Source organism: Panicum hallii, chromosome 4 (assembly GCF_002211085.1).
Source record: "Panicum hallii strain FIL2 chromosome 4, PHallii_v3.1, whole genome shotgun sequence".
Lineage (NCBI taxonomy): Eukaryota > Viridiplantae > Streptophyta > Magnoliopsida > Poales > Poaceae > Panicum > Panicum hallii.
In genome coordinates, this window is record NC_038045.1 from 7,633,117 (window position 1) to 7,650,204 (window position 17,088).

General features: G+C 41.7%; 1 protein-coding gene across 4 annotated transcripts; it reads left to right on the plus strand.

Moving 5' to 3' along the window:
- Window positions 1–9,709: 9,709 nt before the first annotated feature.
- LOC112889472 (ent-kaurene oxidase 2-like) lies at window positions 9,710–14,662 on the plus strand. Of its 4 annotated transcripts, XM_025956141.1 has the most exons (9): window positions 9,780–9,887; window positions 11,612–11,697; window positions 12,022–12,182; window positions 12,643–12,804; window positions 12,912–13,052; window positions 13,221–13,475; window positions 13,566–13,724; window positions 13,821–14,015; window positions 14,120–14,662. In XM_025956141.1, the coding sequence occupies exons 4-9, from the start codon at window positions 12,646–12,648 to the stop codon at window positions 14,435–14,437; spliced, it is 1,227 nt and encodes a 408-aa protein (XP_025811926.1). In that variant the 5' UTR covers window positions 9,780–9,887; window positions 11,612–11,697; window positions 12,022–12,182; window positions 12,643–12,645; the 3' UTR covers window positions 14,438–14,662. The 4 variants fall into 4 exon arrangements, with proteins under 4 accessions (XP_025811923.1, XP_025811926.1, XP_025811925.1 ...); XM_025956138.1 differs by lacking the exon at window positions 11,612–11,697 and having other exon boundaries at window positions 9,710–9,887; XM_025956140.1 differs by having other exon boundaries at window positions 11,612–12,182.
- Window positions 14,663–17,088: the final 2,426 nt, after the last annotated feature.

A 17,088-nucleotide genomic window follows, 5' to 3' on the forward strand; every position in this document is an offset into this window, starting at 1 on the left:
GCTGTATCATGACCTGGAAGTTTACCCTGTCTGTTTTGATAAAAGCTTTAAGGTCGAAATGTGTGGTAGTGGTGGCTAAGCGTTTGAAAGTACTAGCCACATGCTGCGAAATATGGTAAGCGGTAAGCCTAGTAACCAATCGGCCCGGCAAGTGGACATACCTCCCACCACTCGATCTTTGTTTTATGTTCACACGCACCGACGTGTGGGAGTACGTTCTGCAAGGCAGACAGAAATACGGGTTTTGTAGTCGCGCTACAGACGTATGTCCTGTACACATTGGGTGTGCGTATGGTCCTGCAGTCGCTTGTGGTGGCCCTATCTACAACCCGGAATGAAAGGCAAACGGTTGCTTCGGAATGCCCTGTTGGTATTCCAAGTGTGTGTGTTAGGTTTATCTTGCAAGGTTGAATCTCGATTCAGGAATCGTCCGCCTCTCACGATGAATGAGACTGCTTATTCCTTTTACCACATCGAGTAAAAAGTGTAATGTTCAATGGAATAATTTTGATGGATGAGAATATCTACATTGCTTGCTTAGTATAAGTGCTTACCTAGAGGACTAATCAAGCTAGAATCTGAAAGGTAAAACTTGAAAGTAAGTTATACTTTTAGTTGCTTTTCAGCTAAAAATAAAACCAGAACCTTTACAATGCCTTCATGAGTCTAGTTATGGGCTAAAATATACCCAATCCCGGGTAAGCCTTGCTGAGTATTAGTATACTCAGCCTTGCTAGTTTTATGTTTTTCAGGTATAGCCTTTGAAGACCCTACTCTTCCCCTGTCATAGCCCTGTGCTCTTCCAGATGGTTGGTTCGTGGAATGAGATCCGTCCCCGGCCAACATTGAGGATACCGAGTGATGTCGTGCCCGGGCTTAGCATGACATCCGTCTTGACGACGTGTTGAGAACAGTCGCGTATGTTTTCCGCTGCTAAAACGATAAATTCAACAGTTTGTAATGTTTCTCTAAATTTGAAACTTTGTACTATTGTTGGAAACTCTTGTAATGTAATTCCCTGTGATGTAAAATATGATGGTGACTGTATCTCTGGACTCACCTTCGTGTGAGGTAGCCTTATTGATCCTGTGTATCGGTGGTTTATCGGGACGCTACCCGACAGGCCAAAGGATTATACCGTTTGAAGCACGTTGGAGCCCTCGGGAGTGGACTCGCGTACTTGAGCCGGTATAATTCAGGTTGGTTCTGCCACACCTGCCTTCCCTGGGCGCGGCGGCGGCGGCGCGGCCCGCCCTCCCCTGGTCGCGGCGGCGGCGGCCCTCCCTCCCCTGGCCGGCGGCGCGGCCCTCCCTCCCGCCGGCGGCGCGACAGCGAGCAGCGGCGGCTGTTTTTTTATTTTTTAAACGGGCCTTTGCCGAGTGTGGAAAAGGCACTCGGTAAGGCCTTTGCCGAGTGTCCGAAATAAGGCACTCGGCAAAGAGCTCTTTGCCGACAAATTCTTTGCCGGGCACTCTTTGCCGAGTGCAAAGGCTTTGCCGAGTGTTTTCCAGGCTTTGCCAAGTATCCTGGACACTCGGTGAAGAGGGCGTATCCGGTAGTGATACCTGTTCACTGAAAAACAAATTATAACTTACTTATGTTGTGATTATCACAAGGTCACGCACACACCCCACGCATGATTGCGCCCTTATATAAGTATAAAAAGTATGGAAAGCACTCGCATGAAGTCGTTATAATACACTTAGAAAATATGAGTAGTAAAAGCACAAGAAATGGTAGTGGCTAATGGTTGTTGATGATGTCACTTTCGTGGATCGGAGTAGCTAGATTGCGCTGTGACCCATCCAGGAATTGGTTCAAGTCGTTGAAAAGTACAGAACCGGACCTGTTGTCTAGCTAGCATTCAAACGATTGATCTGTTCTTCCGCTGTTTCTTTATTTTTTCCGGTGGGCCATGCGCTTCTGCTTGCCCGAGTCTAGGCTCGAAAATGGCAAGATGGTTCATAGTTTGCATTTGTCTTGACGTTCGTGGAAACTGCATTTACAAGCGTTCGCAAGATAATCCAGTGTTGTTACTTGTTAGTCCATGCATGGGCAAAGCGTAAAGCACCCTGTAACCTGGCCAAACGTTTTCTCTGCTGGTCAGATCCAAGGAGAACGATGATACTGACAACAATTTGTAGTATAATCCGTTGTTAAACTAGGATTTGGTCCACGACAACGTATCTTATTAATCTACTCAGTTCAAATGGTACTAGGATGACAAGGAATCTTTCGTGCTTATAGATTCTTGAAAAAGTCAGATATACAAGATCAAAAGAGTGCCATGCTCCATTTATATATAGTACCAATAACTGCAAGGTCTTTCGTGATGGTTTGTATAGTATAAACTCTGATAGGCAAAGTTTGGAATGTCATAGTACACTGCTCAATATATATGATGCTCCTTGCGCAGCATGTTGGTTGCCACTTCAGAACTTTGGTCCATCTGTGCAAAGATAAACTTTGCAAATATTGTGGATGCTTGCCTTGTGGGATGTTTATATATAGTACATGGGTTGGTTTGATCTCAAGCAATCCTAGAGACAAAGATGTAGACTACTCCTACCCTATCATAACAACTCGTATCCTATCAGATTCTTGCCATGTATTCTAACATCCCGATGCGGTCATAGCATTAAGCAACATTACTGATTGGATGGATAGGATTAACTTGTGTTCAGAAAAGTGAAATGCAATAATGTAATTAAACACGCAAAAAGCATCCACCGGAAAATGAGCTCACGCCACCGGCGCTGGTAAAACCTGAAATGTTAAAATAATCCACCCAGAGACCCAATGCCAAAAAAAAAAAAGATGACCTGTTGTCTGCTGTGCATACGCACCACCGACGACGGCGTGTCAACTTGCGATGTTCAACTCATGTTCGTGCAAATAATGTATGGATTCAGGTCTAAATCTCCAAGTTTTTTTCTTAGACAATAGTGTTCAATAGGGCGCAAATAATGCAGAAGAGCACAAACCAAATCAGGGACACAGATTCATTCCATGCACGTAATGACACTCGTCAAGATTTTTCTTGTCTAGAATTTCCATTGTTGAAGAGGACTCCTTTTGGACTTTGTTTCAGTCTTTACTTGGACTAGTAGTTGTGATCGAGTATAGAACTGATCCATGTCATATTTCTATCTTCTTAATTTCTTCTCTCTCTGTCTTTCATTCAGTCTATAGTCTGAAACTCTGAAAAATGTCAACGATCCTCTAATCTCTCTTTCGCTGAAAGCTGGCAGGAAGTCAGAATTTAGTCTTGTTTACAGTACTCTGAATATCCAGGTACCTTTGTTTCCCCAACACGTCTCGCTCCTATGAACCAGGTAAGAATGTCCGTAGCAGATCGATTGATTATTCCTAAATTCCCTTGTCTTTTCACTTTGCATCAGAGGAAAACGATGTGCTTTGCATGGTTCAGTAAAAACATCGAGTAAGAATGTAGATTTGACTAGCTTGAAACTTGCGAATAGGTAAAATGAGTTGACACGGTGTCCATAGCTAAGTTTAAAAGATTGTAATAAGCTTGTACTTTTCCATTGCTCCCAATGTAGTAATATCCCTATAGTCTGAACGTGGATTATTCAAAGACATAATGAAGAATCTAGCAATATCTTTTTGTAGGTTGAAGGCTCGTAGAAGTATCTGCTGGGCAGCGACAGGAAGATAATTTAGTAGGAGAATATATAATCTAACAGGGACAGGCGTCGTATTTCATTCTGGGAAACGCTGCTCCTTAGAAAATTCAACTCGTGGACATGCATTCATATGTTCCGATCCTTCTCTGAACTTGTGCAGGTGCTTTCATTTTAGCTTTATAACTAAGTCTTAAAGATTATTACAAAGCGTGCGTCTATACTTGTTTGTTTTTTAGCCTGTCTGGGACAGCTCCGCTTCTAAATTCTCGGGCCAAACACGTCCAGCTCCAATACACATGCCCCTCTTTGGTTCTCGCTCGATCGGTTCTATTCATTCACATCGCTTGTCCAACTTCACCACCTTATTATCATGGCACCCCTCTGCTGGTCCCTCTCCTCTAGGCTGCCCCTGCTGCTGTGCTCCAGCTCCACCCTTCCCCTCGCCTCTACCCCTCCTCACACCATGCAAGCCCTCCCGGACCTGCGATTACTCCAATAGTAAGGGCTTGCTCGGTTTGAACTTTGAAGGGAGTTGAAAGAGATTATAGGTCCCTAAAGAAAAAAGAGATTATAGAGGTTGGAGGAGATTAACCGAACAAATCCTGAGTGGTATGGACGCCCTTGTGGATCCTCACTCCTCTACAACCATACCTGCAAGGAGATTACAAAGGTTGGATGCATCAGATGGATGTCAAGACCGTTGATGTGTTAAGCCGAAGATAGCGCGGCGGGAACTGGAAGAGGTGACTTTCTCTCGCCAATTCAACCCACTAGTTCAGACCATAAATGAAAGTGAGGGGGAAAAAAATAAATTCGGTCCTGAGCTATACAATTCAAAACAATGAATTCGGCCAATGACAAAAATGAGGCACAAAATAAAACGTAGCAGCATGAGTCTTAAAGAAAACTGAACCATTACAAACCGAGTAAAATCTAAAAACCAAATTAAATCTAGTTAGAATATAGCTGGCTACGGAATAGGAAAACCATTTTGAATTAAGAATAACCATGGATGATTTGGTGACTTGTTCACGCCGCCGCAACTGTATGTCACGCACGCGACAAAAAGCCTGCCCGTCGCCTGTGCATGCAGCCTGGGCTAGTCGCGGCCTCCTAGCAGTCCAATTGCAGCCCAGTCACAAAGTCCGCATGTTTAGCTAGATGCAGTTCGGTGATGGGGTAAAGCAGCCTGCTAGCGGCCCAGTTTACCTAGATGTAATCCATCTGTTTGTTTTCTCCTTCCTATTTTCTTTTTCTCTTTTTATTTTCTATTATCTCGTAGACATTCCTTATCCCATTAGAAGCATATTCTCTTTTATCTTGCTTTTCTTATTCTTTGTATTTTTGTTTGCTTTCTGTTCCTATCGGTTTCCTTATTCCTTCTTTACTCATTTTTCCTTTTGGCTCATTTGTTTGCTTCCTTATCTTCCTTCGTTCCTTTTTGCTTCTTTTCTTTGCTTTTCTTATTCTTTGTATTTTTGTTTGCTTTCTGTTTGTATTGGTTTCCTTATTCCTTCTTTACTCATTTTTCCTTTTGGCTCATTTTTCCTTCTTCCATCTTTCTTTTTCATTTTGTTTGCTTTATTTACGTATGGAACTACTTTTTACATTAGTTGTTTTTTTCTGAAGCTAAATTATTTGTTCGCTTTGTAGACTAGATTGTTCAGTGTTGTTGACTCTTTTGTTCACAATATATTATTTTTTATTCTTCATATTTAATTATTTATTCATAGAAAATAATCATTTGTTAGTGTTGCTCAAGTATGAGTAAATTTCACCGGCAGTCCTTGAACTTGTCATGAGTTCTCATTCTGGTCCCGGTACTCTTAAAATACATATAATAGTCCTTAAACTTGTCCCGCGCTCTCATTCCCATCATTAAACTTGTTGTACTATCAAAATGCACATAATAATCTGTAAACTTATCCCACACTCTCAAACAAGTCCATATATTTTCAAAATACATTCATGTATTTAGAAAACACTTTTGTGGATGGTTTCAAACGTTTAGGATTTCAAATTAAATTTTAATCTCACATAAAATTAATCAAAAATTCATGAGGCAATAATCTTGGATACAATACTTGATGATTTTTAGAGTTTTTATTTTAACGTATTTATTTAATAGTTGATTTTATTTTAGAGATTAAAAAGAATGTTAAATCATTTTTACTTTGCTCTAAAAAATCCTAAGAAGATAAAAAATAATTAGACTCTGGATTATATAGAGATTTTTATATTTCACATTCAATTCGTAATAATTTATCCAAACAAATTTGAAACAATTGACAAAAGTTTTTTTCTAAATAAATAATGCATTTTAGAAGCATATGGACTTGGATGAGAGTGTAGGGCAAGTTTAAGGATCGAGATAAGAGTGTGGGATAAGTTTAAGAACTGTTACATCCATTTTGAGAGTATCAGGATCAGGATGAGAACTCGGGACAAGTTTAAGGATGGGGATAAAAGCGTGGGGCAAGTTTAAGGACTATTATGTGCATTTTAAGAGTATAGAGACTAGGATGAGAACTCGGGACACGTTTAAGGACCGCCGGTGAAATTTACTCCTCAAGTATTTATTCACAACAGTCAAAATGTTCTAGCTGAATAAAGAAAATGTTCTTTAAAACATATCATCCAAATATATTTATGTGTCGTCTTGTTTTAAAAGATCTTATCATAAGTAATATAATTATACAATCGGAATTTAATTCGGATACACGGTTTAATATCTTTAATTTGTTTAGTCTTTAACATCTTTGCATGTATAGTCCGTGAGCATGCATCGATGCTTGTTGTGTGTTGAATTTTGATTGGGCTCAAGTTTAATTGGGGCAATAGCTGCTACGATACAGTGGAAGTTCGGAACAGCTTTCAAGCCATAAGAAAATTCTGCCTGCCACGACAAAGATGGTCACAAAATACCTACCACGACAATCAATATGGGCCCACTACTTCAAAGAACAAGTTCTCCGGTTGCAAAACAGTCATTTAGATATGGTCTCCAATCAATGGCCCTACTATATCGAATACTAGAATGGCGTATGCTAGTAATAGGAGAGTTGGCGCATGCATGCATGAATGACTACTGTGATTAGAGAACGATACTGTCAGTGGCTGCCTATTAATTGCCTTCAAATTTACGTGAGCCCGTGCGTAGGATTTTTTTTGAAGAAACTTGCAGAAGCACTGCATTGTCATTTAAGAAGGGTGAAGCACGAATAGAAAAGCACTCAAACACCGAAACTAAAGAGCCAAATGAAAAGCGTAACATAAGAAAATTAGGGTAACTCTGGCCCTCCACTGGCCAACTTTCTTGCTTCAACTTCCGTCTTGATCTCGTGCATGGCATCCGTTGGTGAACCTTGTTTGTGTTCAAAAATCCGCCGGTCCGTGCGTAGGAATCTGGCGATGATGCTAACCGGGTATCTCCGTTCTGAGACCATTTGTATGCGCGAAGCTGACAAATGCGCAGCTGATGAGGCTATTTACCAACAGCAAGCTGTAGTAGCTGACAAAAGAGATCAAGATACCAACCTCCCTGACCGGCCTCTTGGCATCTGCATGCGCACGCACAGCTTGCAGTGGCCATGGACATATATAATTTTGTCTACCCTCCTAAGTATCTTCTTGGTCCAAGTAGTCCAAGGTGCCGATGCTCGTCTTGAACCGCATGGCATACTAATAACCCTCAATTATTTAGTCTCTACCACCTTTTTTAATACGGTCTTCATGAACTATGTGGAGCACCTGCCATGTTTCATGGGCAGTGGCGGAACTCGGAATTTTGAATAAAGGGTGCCGGCCGGACACTTTATACTATACGTGAGAAAATATATCAAAATATATATATATATATACGTGTCACCAATATTTTAGATAGAGAAAATACTTTACATATATTCTATTTGCACTTTATACAATTTCGTGGCATACAAGCAGCCATATGCTAACAGTATTACAAATTTGCAATCTCTTTCTTTTCTAAAGTAATACAAACGTCTTCCTATTTTTAGTTTAGCCACGTTTACTGAAAAGATTATAACATAAGTTTTAATTTTTTCATTATACTATGTGTATTTAAGATAAGAAAAATAAACATGGACATTTAAGAATAACAATCGCTTACTGTGCTTGATGGCGTATATATGCATGAATCATACGTAGGTGCATTGCCTGCTTGCCAAAGGCTAAACTGTATGAATGCATGCCATGTTGCCCTGTGCTGGGTATGCTGGCTAGCAGCATTTTCCGCTGCAGCTTGCAAGAAGTCGAGGTAAAAGCTGTCATGCGCGCGAGCGCCAAACAATTTTCAATTTATTATTATAGATTCAGACCTCACTGGACCATATCGGAGTCTTCTGGTTGGATTTGAAGCTCCCTGGCTAGATGAGTATTAGATGCACAGTTGAGTATATGTTGTTGGATATGCTAAGGATGATAGCATGCATCGTTGTAGAATATGGGTAGGAGGTTAAAATTTTTTAATGGTGTGTGTGGAGCGGGGGGGGGGGGGGGGGGGGGAGGGCTGCTCGCCGTTGCCTGGCTCGTATCCAGGAGCTTGGCAACCGTACCGCGGGTCTGGCTCAGCGCATGCGTAACCAAGCTGACTGGTTGCCTGACTTTATTTAACCAACCTGCTGCGAGATACTGATTGGTTGCCTATCTGTGCATGCGTCCAGGCTTTGGTTTTTCCTCTCACGTTGTGCGCGCCTTGCACCGCTCGAGTTAGGGCCATGAGAAACATACACCTATTTTTACTGCATCCGCCGATCCAGGGTGGGACGTGCACTTTGCATTGCGAGGGTCAGGCTGTGGCGCTGCTCCAGCCAACCAATCATGCGCAGGTCGCATCCTAGGAGCCTGGTTGGGGTAAAATCAGACAACCAATCACCCCCTATCTATCTGGCAAGGTGACTTGATGATTTTTATGTGCCTCAGTGGCTGCCTCGTTTAATAAAGAAACATGATACCGAAGAAGCTTAAGCTGAAGCTTTGGGAAATTTTATGCTAAAATCGTTAGTTTTAATTTGAAAATTTTGCCAAAACTATACTATCATAGAAGAACATGATTGCATGTTCTCTATCAAACCGTGCCATTTATCTTTGTGTCAAGTGATCAGAATAATAGTTCCTGAATATGGATGGTGCAACAGAAAATTTACAAAGTTAAATAAAGATGGGCAGAGTGTGCATTGCTCAATTAACTACGCCTCTTGTGATGAAACTTGCTGACTAAAGGTTCGAGGTGTCGACTTAGCACCTAGACTCGTCGCTTTTGGCTATTATATTACTCTTTTTGTGGTATGATAAGCGATACTTTTACTATTATTCTTTCTATGATAGACGTTGTGCATGTTGACAGCGAAGTGCATAGTTCCTTCTTATGTATAAGTAGTCTTCTCAAAAGGACGAAGTTGCCGCAGCAGTGGTAGAGACTATCCACTTATAGGATGGAGGTATTGGGTTTGAATTTTGAACCAATCTCTTTATAGAATTTCAGTGGAGTTTTTTATGGGTAAGATTGTTTAGGAGTTCCCTTTGTAGACCCTCCCACCTAGTATAAGAGATTTTGCACTGAGTACGTCTCATAAAAACAAAAGTTATAGCTTTATACAACACACTCTATCTATTCTAAATTATAGGTTATTTTAATTTTATACTAGGTATATATTTTTTATTATGTATCTATATATAATGTACGTTTAGATGCTAGAGTAAATTAATGTCTGATATAATTTGAGACGGATAAACTACATGTAAGCTAAAATAGTTGTCTTTTAGGACGTAGCCATTTTATAGTGAGACGGCAATGAGTAGTAGTGAGCTGCGAGCCAGCCAGCCATGTCGCCAGTTCTTGCCTTCTTGGAGGTCCGGCCTGCAATCACAAGTCCGATTCGGTTGTCGCATCGATCGCGCATCTGCTCTCCGAACTTTTCGCCTTCCTTCCCACGCGGCCACGTCTCCTCCGCTTCCGCCGCGTCGTCGTCCCGTGCCTTTTTTTTCGTATAAAGCGCGCCCGTCGCACCGCGCTGTCGTCTCATCTTCAGTCCCCCCCACTCCCCACTCCGCCGCGCTCCCCATTCCACATCCGGTCCCCACGCATGGAGTCCCTGGTGGCGGTGCTCCCCGCGGGCGGCGCGGCGGCGGCGGCGGCGGCGGCCGTCGGAGGGCTGCTGGCGGCCGCCGCGCTCGCCGGGAGGGCCGGCGCTAAGAACAACAGCTCCAACGCGCCCCCAGGTCAGTCAGCGACGGTGATCCCCCGCTCTCTAGTCTGGTTAATGCTCCTCCAAGGCCCCGATCGCGTCCTGCTCCCTGATCCGCCCGGTTCCTTCTCCGCGCCGCTCATCCTCGGGGTGACGGAGGATTGGAGAAACAATTCCTTCGGCGTCTCGCACAATCGCGACCACTTTCTTTGTGCGTACGAATAAATCCTTCCTGCCTGCGTTTCTTATCGTTGATTCTAATGCTGCTAGAAAAGAAAAGTGTGGATTTTGATGTCGTGTACAGTGCAACTGGGCCACGACCGAATCAGCATTTTGCGCGTGCCTGAGGACAGTTTAAGGTTGAGCTGTACTAAACTATGCCTAATTCTGTCCATTAGTGCAATCTATATCTGGACCAAGTACTGGCCGTCCGTCCCGACCTCGTGTTCCGGCAGATTCTTTGTCTGACAATTAGAGATAATCTAAGAAATTGCAGGCGGTGTCGAGTTTAAAAAGGATAACCATGACTCGTGCCTCACTCGAGCATGAAGAGTTGAAGACGCGAGTTGGCAACCAAAGATAGAGCCTCCAGACATTTGTGTCAAGAGATGGTATGGAATAGGGATAGCTCAAACTCCGCCGACCTGCCCACCACCAAGCACCCCAGGGTCCCGGTGCATGGCACTGAACAATCGGGTTTGTATTTTAGCAAGGAAAGTGCTTTCTGAGCTCTCACAAAGAAAGCTGCACGAATGATAAGGAGCAAACAGTGCGTATTAGTGGCGGAATATATTCACTGAATTTGCTACTTTATGGCAGGACAGATAAACATAAACTATGATCTTGTTCAGCCGTTGCTACTTTATGGCAGAACAAATCATCAATTATGATCTTGCTTGGCTGTTTATAGCTATGACCTTCCACCGACAGCAACAAGTCAAGTGATGTACGTTTCTTCCTGACAGTTATGCAAGCAGTCGGCAGCCTTGAGATTTCCATAAGGATCTTTCAAAAAAATAAGATTTTCATTTGGAGTGTCACATAGACTTTTAATATTTGTTCCTGCAAATATGTTTGCTCGAACAATTGATTTTTAGTAATCTTAAAAAAGGATAAAATTGAATCGTTCATGTTTTCTACTTTGGTCGAAAGGGTGGTTGTTCTGTTTCAGCAACTGTTGAAAATGACCAGCCCCAAGCTCCTTACATTTCAATACCTTCTTAACCCTTGCTGCCTTGTGCTTCAATTAATGCACTGTTGCTCTCACAAAGAAAGCTGCATGTACAATAAAGAGCAAACATTATGTTGTTAGTAGCAGAGACAATATATTCACTGAATTTGCTACATGATCACTGAACAGATAAAGAATGATTATGATCTTGTAGAGCTGTTCATAGCTCAGACCTTCCACCAACTGAAGTAGCAATTCTACTGATCTATTTTTCTTCCTGACAGTTACACAAGCAGTCAGCAGTCTTGAGGTTTCCATGTGCATTGTGACAGGGACTTCTGATATTTTATTCCTACGCATTTATACTACTTGAAAAATATTTTTATCTTATAAAGAGATAAAATGGGACCACTGCACTTCTTGTAGCCTTGTTTTTGCTTTTGGTTAAAAGGGTGATTGTTCTGAACTTCTGACTGTGCAACGCTGAAAATGAGCATCCTGAAACTTTAATACCTTTTTGAAATGGTTGCTCATGAAACAACTTTAGACAAGTTTATTTGATAAGTTATGTTCCCTGTTTTTTGCAGGTTTCTATTTCAATTTATCAACTGTCCAGGAGCTGAAATTTAAGTATTTGGGAAAACCTCAGTGTGAAGTTTTTAAATAGAACTAAGTAAATATTTTTACGTCTTACCATAGTATTTCCTTGCAGTATAAGATAACTGAATAACACTACCAAACTCCAGGAATCTTCATAAATACACAAATAATTTATTCTTGTGACTTGATATTTTATAGGAAAACTAGTTTTGGCCTTTGGGCAATCATGTGCTTACTGCCACGTAGCAACTCAAGAATGACCAGGTTTAGCATTTACTGAACATATGCTCTTATCATCTACTACAGCTTCATGACGAAACAGGGGTATTTTAAATTTTCAGTCTATGTCAGAGGAAAAGGACTAAATTCTCAAGATATTCTATTTCTTTTCATGCAGCTGTTCCTGGTTTACCAATTGTTGGCAATCTTCTCCAGTTGAAAGAAAAGAAACCCCACCAAACCTTTACAAAATGGGCTGAAATTTATGGGCCAATTTACACTATAAAGACTGGTGCTTCTTCTGTAGTTGTGCTCAATTCAACTCAAGTAGCCAAGGAGGTTGGTTGGAAGTTGTGTGTTTTCACCTTTTTGGTTCTGTTACACACATCTTTGTGAGTTGTTGGTGATGCATTATTTTCCTGAGATTCAGGAAAATGGTGGCAAATGGACCTTTTGTGGTGTTAACATAATCGTTGCATCAGATTTCCCAAAAGGTTTCAATGGTGTTTTTCAATGCTTACCCTTCTAGTGTTTTTCTTTTCAATTCGACTTTCTAATGGTAATCTCAAAGCAAATATTATATAAGAGTTCTATTCGCATCCTAAAATGATATTTTAAAAGCTGATCTGATGTTGTTCTTGCTACAATGTTTCTCGTGATGGACATAAGTCCGTCTTGAGTTATCCCTTTTTTAGGTATTCTATTAACATTCTTTCTTCTCAATGATTATGGGTTGCAGAGATCTCTCACATTTGGTCAAATTGTACTGATACAATTATTATGATTCCGTCTTTTATAGGCAATGATTGCAAAATTCTCATCCATATCTACTCGAAAGCTGTCTAAAGCATTGTCAGTGCTTACTCGTGACAAAACTATGGTTGCTACAAGTGACTATGGTGACTTCCACAAAATGGTCAAGCGTTATGTCATGACAAGCATGCTGGGTACTTCTGGCCAGGTATAGGTTACAATTTAACATCATACGATTCTAATAATTGTTCTTGAGTGGCAACCAAAGTTTTAATTGACTGAGGTCTAATAAGGTGATGATTGCACAAACTTCAGAAACAATTCAGGGACACAAGAAACATGATGGTTGATAACATGCTGAACACTTTCCACACATTGTTGAATGATGATCCAAATGCTCCTTTGAATTTTCGGGAAGTTTTCAAGAATGAGTTATTCCGCTTATCCCTGATTCAGGTAAGTCTACCTTTAGTGTGGTTAGTTATGCTGCTTCATATTTTTCAGTGGTGTTCACACATACCTTGGTTAGAACTTCATATTTGCCTTCTGTGTACATAATAGAATGTTAAAATGGTTTGTTTATTATTATATTTCTAAACTTGAGATTGCCTACTGCAATTTCAGGCTTTAGGTGAGGATGTGAGTTCAGTCTATGTGGAAGAGTTTGGGAAGGATATATCAAAGGAGGAAATCTACCAGGCCACAGTAGTTGACATGATGATGTGTGCAATTGAGGTCGACTGGAGGGATTTCTTCCCATACTTAAGCTGGGTTCCAAATAGAACTTTTGAAACAAGAGTACTGACTACAGAAGGTAGGCGAACAGCAGTGATGCGAGCCTTGATCAATCAGCAAAAGAAAAGAATTGCACGTGGAGCGGTAACATAACGGCATACTTCAACAGTTTTGTTCAGAGAGAAAATAGAAATGTTATTCTTGAATTCTTAAATCAATAAACTCCAATTGCAGGCTAGGATATCCTATCTGGACTTCCTGCTAGCAGAGAATACACTGACCGATGAACAATTGCTAATGCTAGTGTGGGAGGCAGTCATTGAAGCTGCTGATACTACTTTGGTCACAACAGAGTGGGCCATGTATGAGGTTGCAAAGCACCCAGGAAAACAGGTAAGTACTGAAGCTTGTGTTTCACCTTCTGAAAGACTTGCAAGTTCTGATACTTCTTTGGTCACGACTTTCAACTACATGTCTTTTGCGCATCAGGATCGCCTTTACCAGGAAATCCAAGAGGTCTGCGGTAATGATATAGTTACTGAAGATCATCTGCCACGGTTGCCTTACTTGAATGCGGTGTTCCATGAGACCTTGAGGAGGCATTCTCCAGTTTCACTAGTGCCTCCAAGATTTGTCCATGAGAATACTAACTTGGCTGGCTATGATGTTCCAGCTGGCACAGAGGTGAGCACAACGATGGCAGCAAGCTAACTGTTGCATATTGTTTCGTTGCATATGCAACGTTGGCTGCTGATAGTTGAGTTCTAACACATTTACAAATATGCTAGATGGTCATCAACCTGTACGGATGCAACATGAACAAGAGCGACTGGGAGGAACCAGAGGAATGGAAGCCAGAGAGGTTTCTGGATGGGAGGTTTGAGTCTGCGGACATGTACAAGACCATGGCCTTCGGGGCAGGAAGGAGGGCCTGTGCTGGCAGCATGCAGGCGATGTACATCTCGTGCACAGCCATTGCGAGGTTCGTGCAAGAGTTCGCCTGGAGGCTAAAGGAAGGTGACGAGGACAAGGCTGACACCATCCAGCTTACAACCAACAGGCTTTACCCGTTATATGTGTACCTGACACCTAGAGGAAGGGAATGAGCATCATTTCTCGGCAGGTCACCGTACTTCTTCAGTAATGTGCTGTTGCCTGTGTATGAAACTCTTGGGATGAAAACTCTGTATGCTGTGGTAGTTTTTCTCTGTGGTACTTAATACTAAGAAGTGTATATCATGTAGAAGTGGACACAAACTTGCAGCATATACCAGTGAAAGTCGATTACTATGCAGGCCATGCTGCCCATTTACCCTGATGTTTACTTGGTTCAATGGTTCGGTCAAAGTTGCATGTATGCTATGTAGTTACAAATTACTACCTTCGATGCAGAGTAATTTGTTGTCTGAAATGAAACTGGTACTGAACAGTGTGCGTCATCAGGATTGAGGTAAAAGGACCAGGTGTCCATATTTGTTGGAGTTAGTCCCCAGTAAAACACCCCTTGTCTCTTGATTAAACTACTCCCTCCATATTAGGTTTAGGTTTGTCAAATAGCAATGACTATACTATCCAACGTATGCACTATCAACGTATACTTCACGGTGGATTTAATGAAACAAATTTGGTATTGTAAATGTTATTAGTAAAACACCCCTTGTCTCTTGATTAAACTACTCCCTCCATATTAGGTTTAGGTTTGTCAAATAGCAATGACTATACTATCCAACGTATGCACTATCAACGTATACTTCACGGTGGATTTAATGAAACAAATTTGGTATTGTAAATGTTATTATTATTATTTGTTAAATTTGGTCCTAGTTGGCCAAATTTGACTTAGGACAAACCTAATACGACATGTAAATAAAAATAGAGAGTATCATACTAATTGCAATTAAGGTGCACGTGCAGCGTCTATTTCAATCTCTGGTTGGGCGAGGGAGGTGAGGTTGGGAGTTGTGAGACCCGGGGGCACGGGACTGCGCACATGGCATGAACATTCTAGAATAAGGGATGAGGCATGTCTCATACCTTATACCTGTTGTAAGCTACTCGAACACAAGTAGGACTAGTCGGAACAGAAAGAAACTACCTGAGTAGCACTCGGGTAGGACTTTTAAGCTCATATCTGGCTAAGACTATATAAGGGCGGGCAGGGAAAGCATAACCAATTTAAGCCAATACAAACCACCATACACGACACATGGTATTACGCACCTCACAACCCGAACCTATCTAAATCTTTGTGTTCCTGGCACCTTTGAGTTCCTGATTTCGACAACATCTCATCTACAACCTACCACCTCGGTGGTTTCTTTCTTGATGGTAAAACACCGACAGTTGCCGTGCCAAGCAGGGGAGGTTATCGAAGATCCCCTGGCGAGCTCGATGCCATCGTTCAACCTCACCGTCGTGCTGGAAGAAGGCGCGGCTTTCGTCTTCGGCTTCTGGGTTTGCATCGCCAATGGCTCTGGTGACTTCGGCAGCCACCTCGCCAACCACAGGGAAATGGAGGCATCAACGCCAACATCCAGCCGCGACATCGACGAACTCACCGGCAATCTCGGCGAGATCCAAATTTCCGATCTAATCAGAAATCGTGAGAGCGAAACCGGGTCCAACTAGGCTCCTACTCGTGACGGGTCCAAACTCGAGTCTCCGTTCAGACTTCACATAACAGCCACTATTTATCGGGAGGCGCTACCGTCCGTGTCCCTATTTGCATTGGAAAAGGCACCGCGAGAAGTGAGCATTCATCCCTAGCATTAGTATCAGCTGCATTTTGAGCCGGTACTAACGCCTGCATTTAGTTCCGGGCTGAAAGAACTGTGCCTCAGAGAGCCATTTAGTACCGGCTGGAGCCTCCAGTCGGTACTAAAGTGCACCACTGACGCCGGGGGGCAACGACTAGTGCCACTTTAGTACCGGCTGGGGGCTCCAGCCAGTACTAAATGGCGCCGAGGATATTTAGTACCGGCTGGAGGCTCGAGCCGGTACTAAATGGAGAGATCTAGTACGGGCTTGAGCCACGAGCCGGTATTAACGTGCCTTCATCTATATATCAGCACCTTTCTTCTTCCCCGAGCCTGAGCCATCCATTTGGAGCTCCGGCTTCTTCTTCCCCATTGCATTTTAGAGAGAAGGTGCTGCCCATTTTTCTCAAGATTGGTAGGGATTTCACGCATCCAAGTGCTCAAAAGGTTCGCAACTTCATCTTCTCTTCTTTGATGGTCTTTATGCTTCGTTTCATACTTTATACTTAGAAAAATTTGTGATTATTAGAAAGAGTAAGAATGAGCATGATTTTTTTGATATTTACACATGCATTTGAGATATAAAGCTAGAAACGATGACTAGAATTTAAACATGGTTAGTTTGCATGTGAGAAATGTAGAGTGATTTTTTTTCAATTAATTCCAAGTGACATGTGTGTATATATCATTATGCTAATATTTGTTTTCAATTAATTTCAAGTGACATGTGTATTTCCAAGGGCGGCCATTATTGTTATGCTTTGAAGCTAGTGAAATGTATAATTAGTGAATGTGAAATATCTAATTTTTCAGTGAAAAAATATATATACTTGGTTTTTATTTTTTATTAAGAAGGAATTATTTTAACACTCTAATGATGTATTTATTCATGATCCCATTGAAATCATCGAGATGTAAAAAAAATCTTTATTTCGGAACATGTATCTGTCTTTAACCTTTATCATGTGGTGATAACACTGTCATTCAGGGCCAACATGATA

Excerpts from the sequence above, each read along its gene's own strand:
- LOC112889472 (XM_025956138.1), top strand. The coding sequence starts at position 9,752 with ATGGAGTCCCTGGTGGCGGTGCTCCCCGCGGGCGGCGCGGCGGCGGCG. Across the intron at positions 12,805-12,911 it reads TGCTGGGTACTTCTGGCCAG|AAACAATTCAGGGACACAAG; the intron begins GTATAGGTTACA and ends CACAAACTTCAG. Across the intron at positions 13,476-13,565 it reads AAAGAATTGCACGTGGAGCG|GCTAGGATATCCTATCTGGA; the intron begins GTAACATAACGG and ends CTCCAATTGCAG.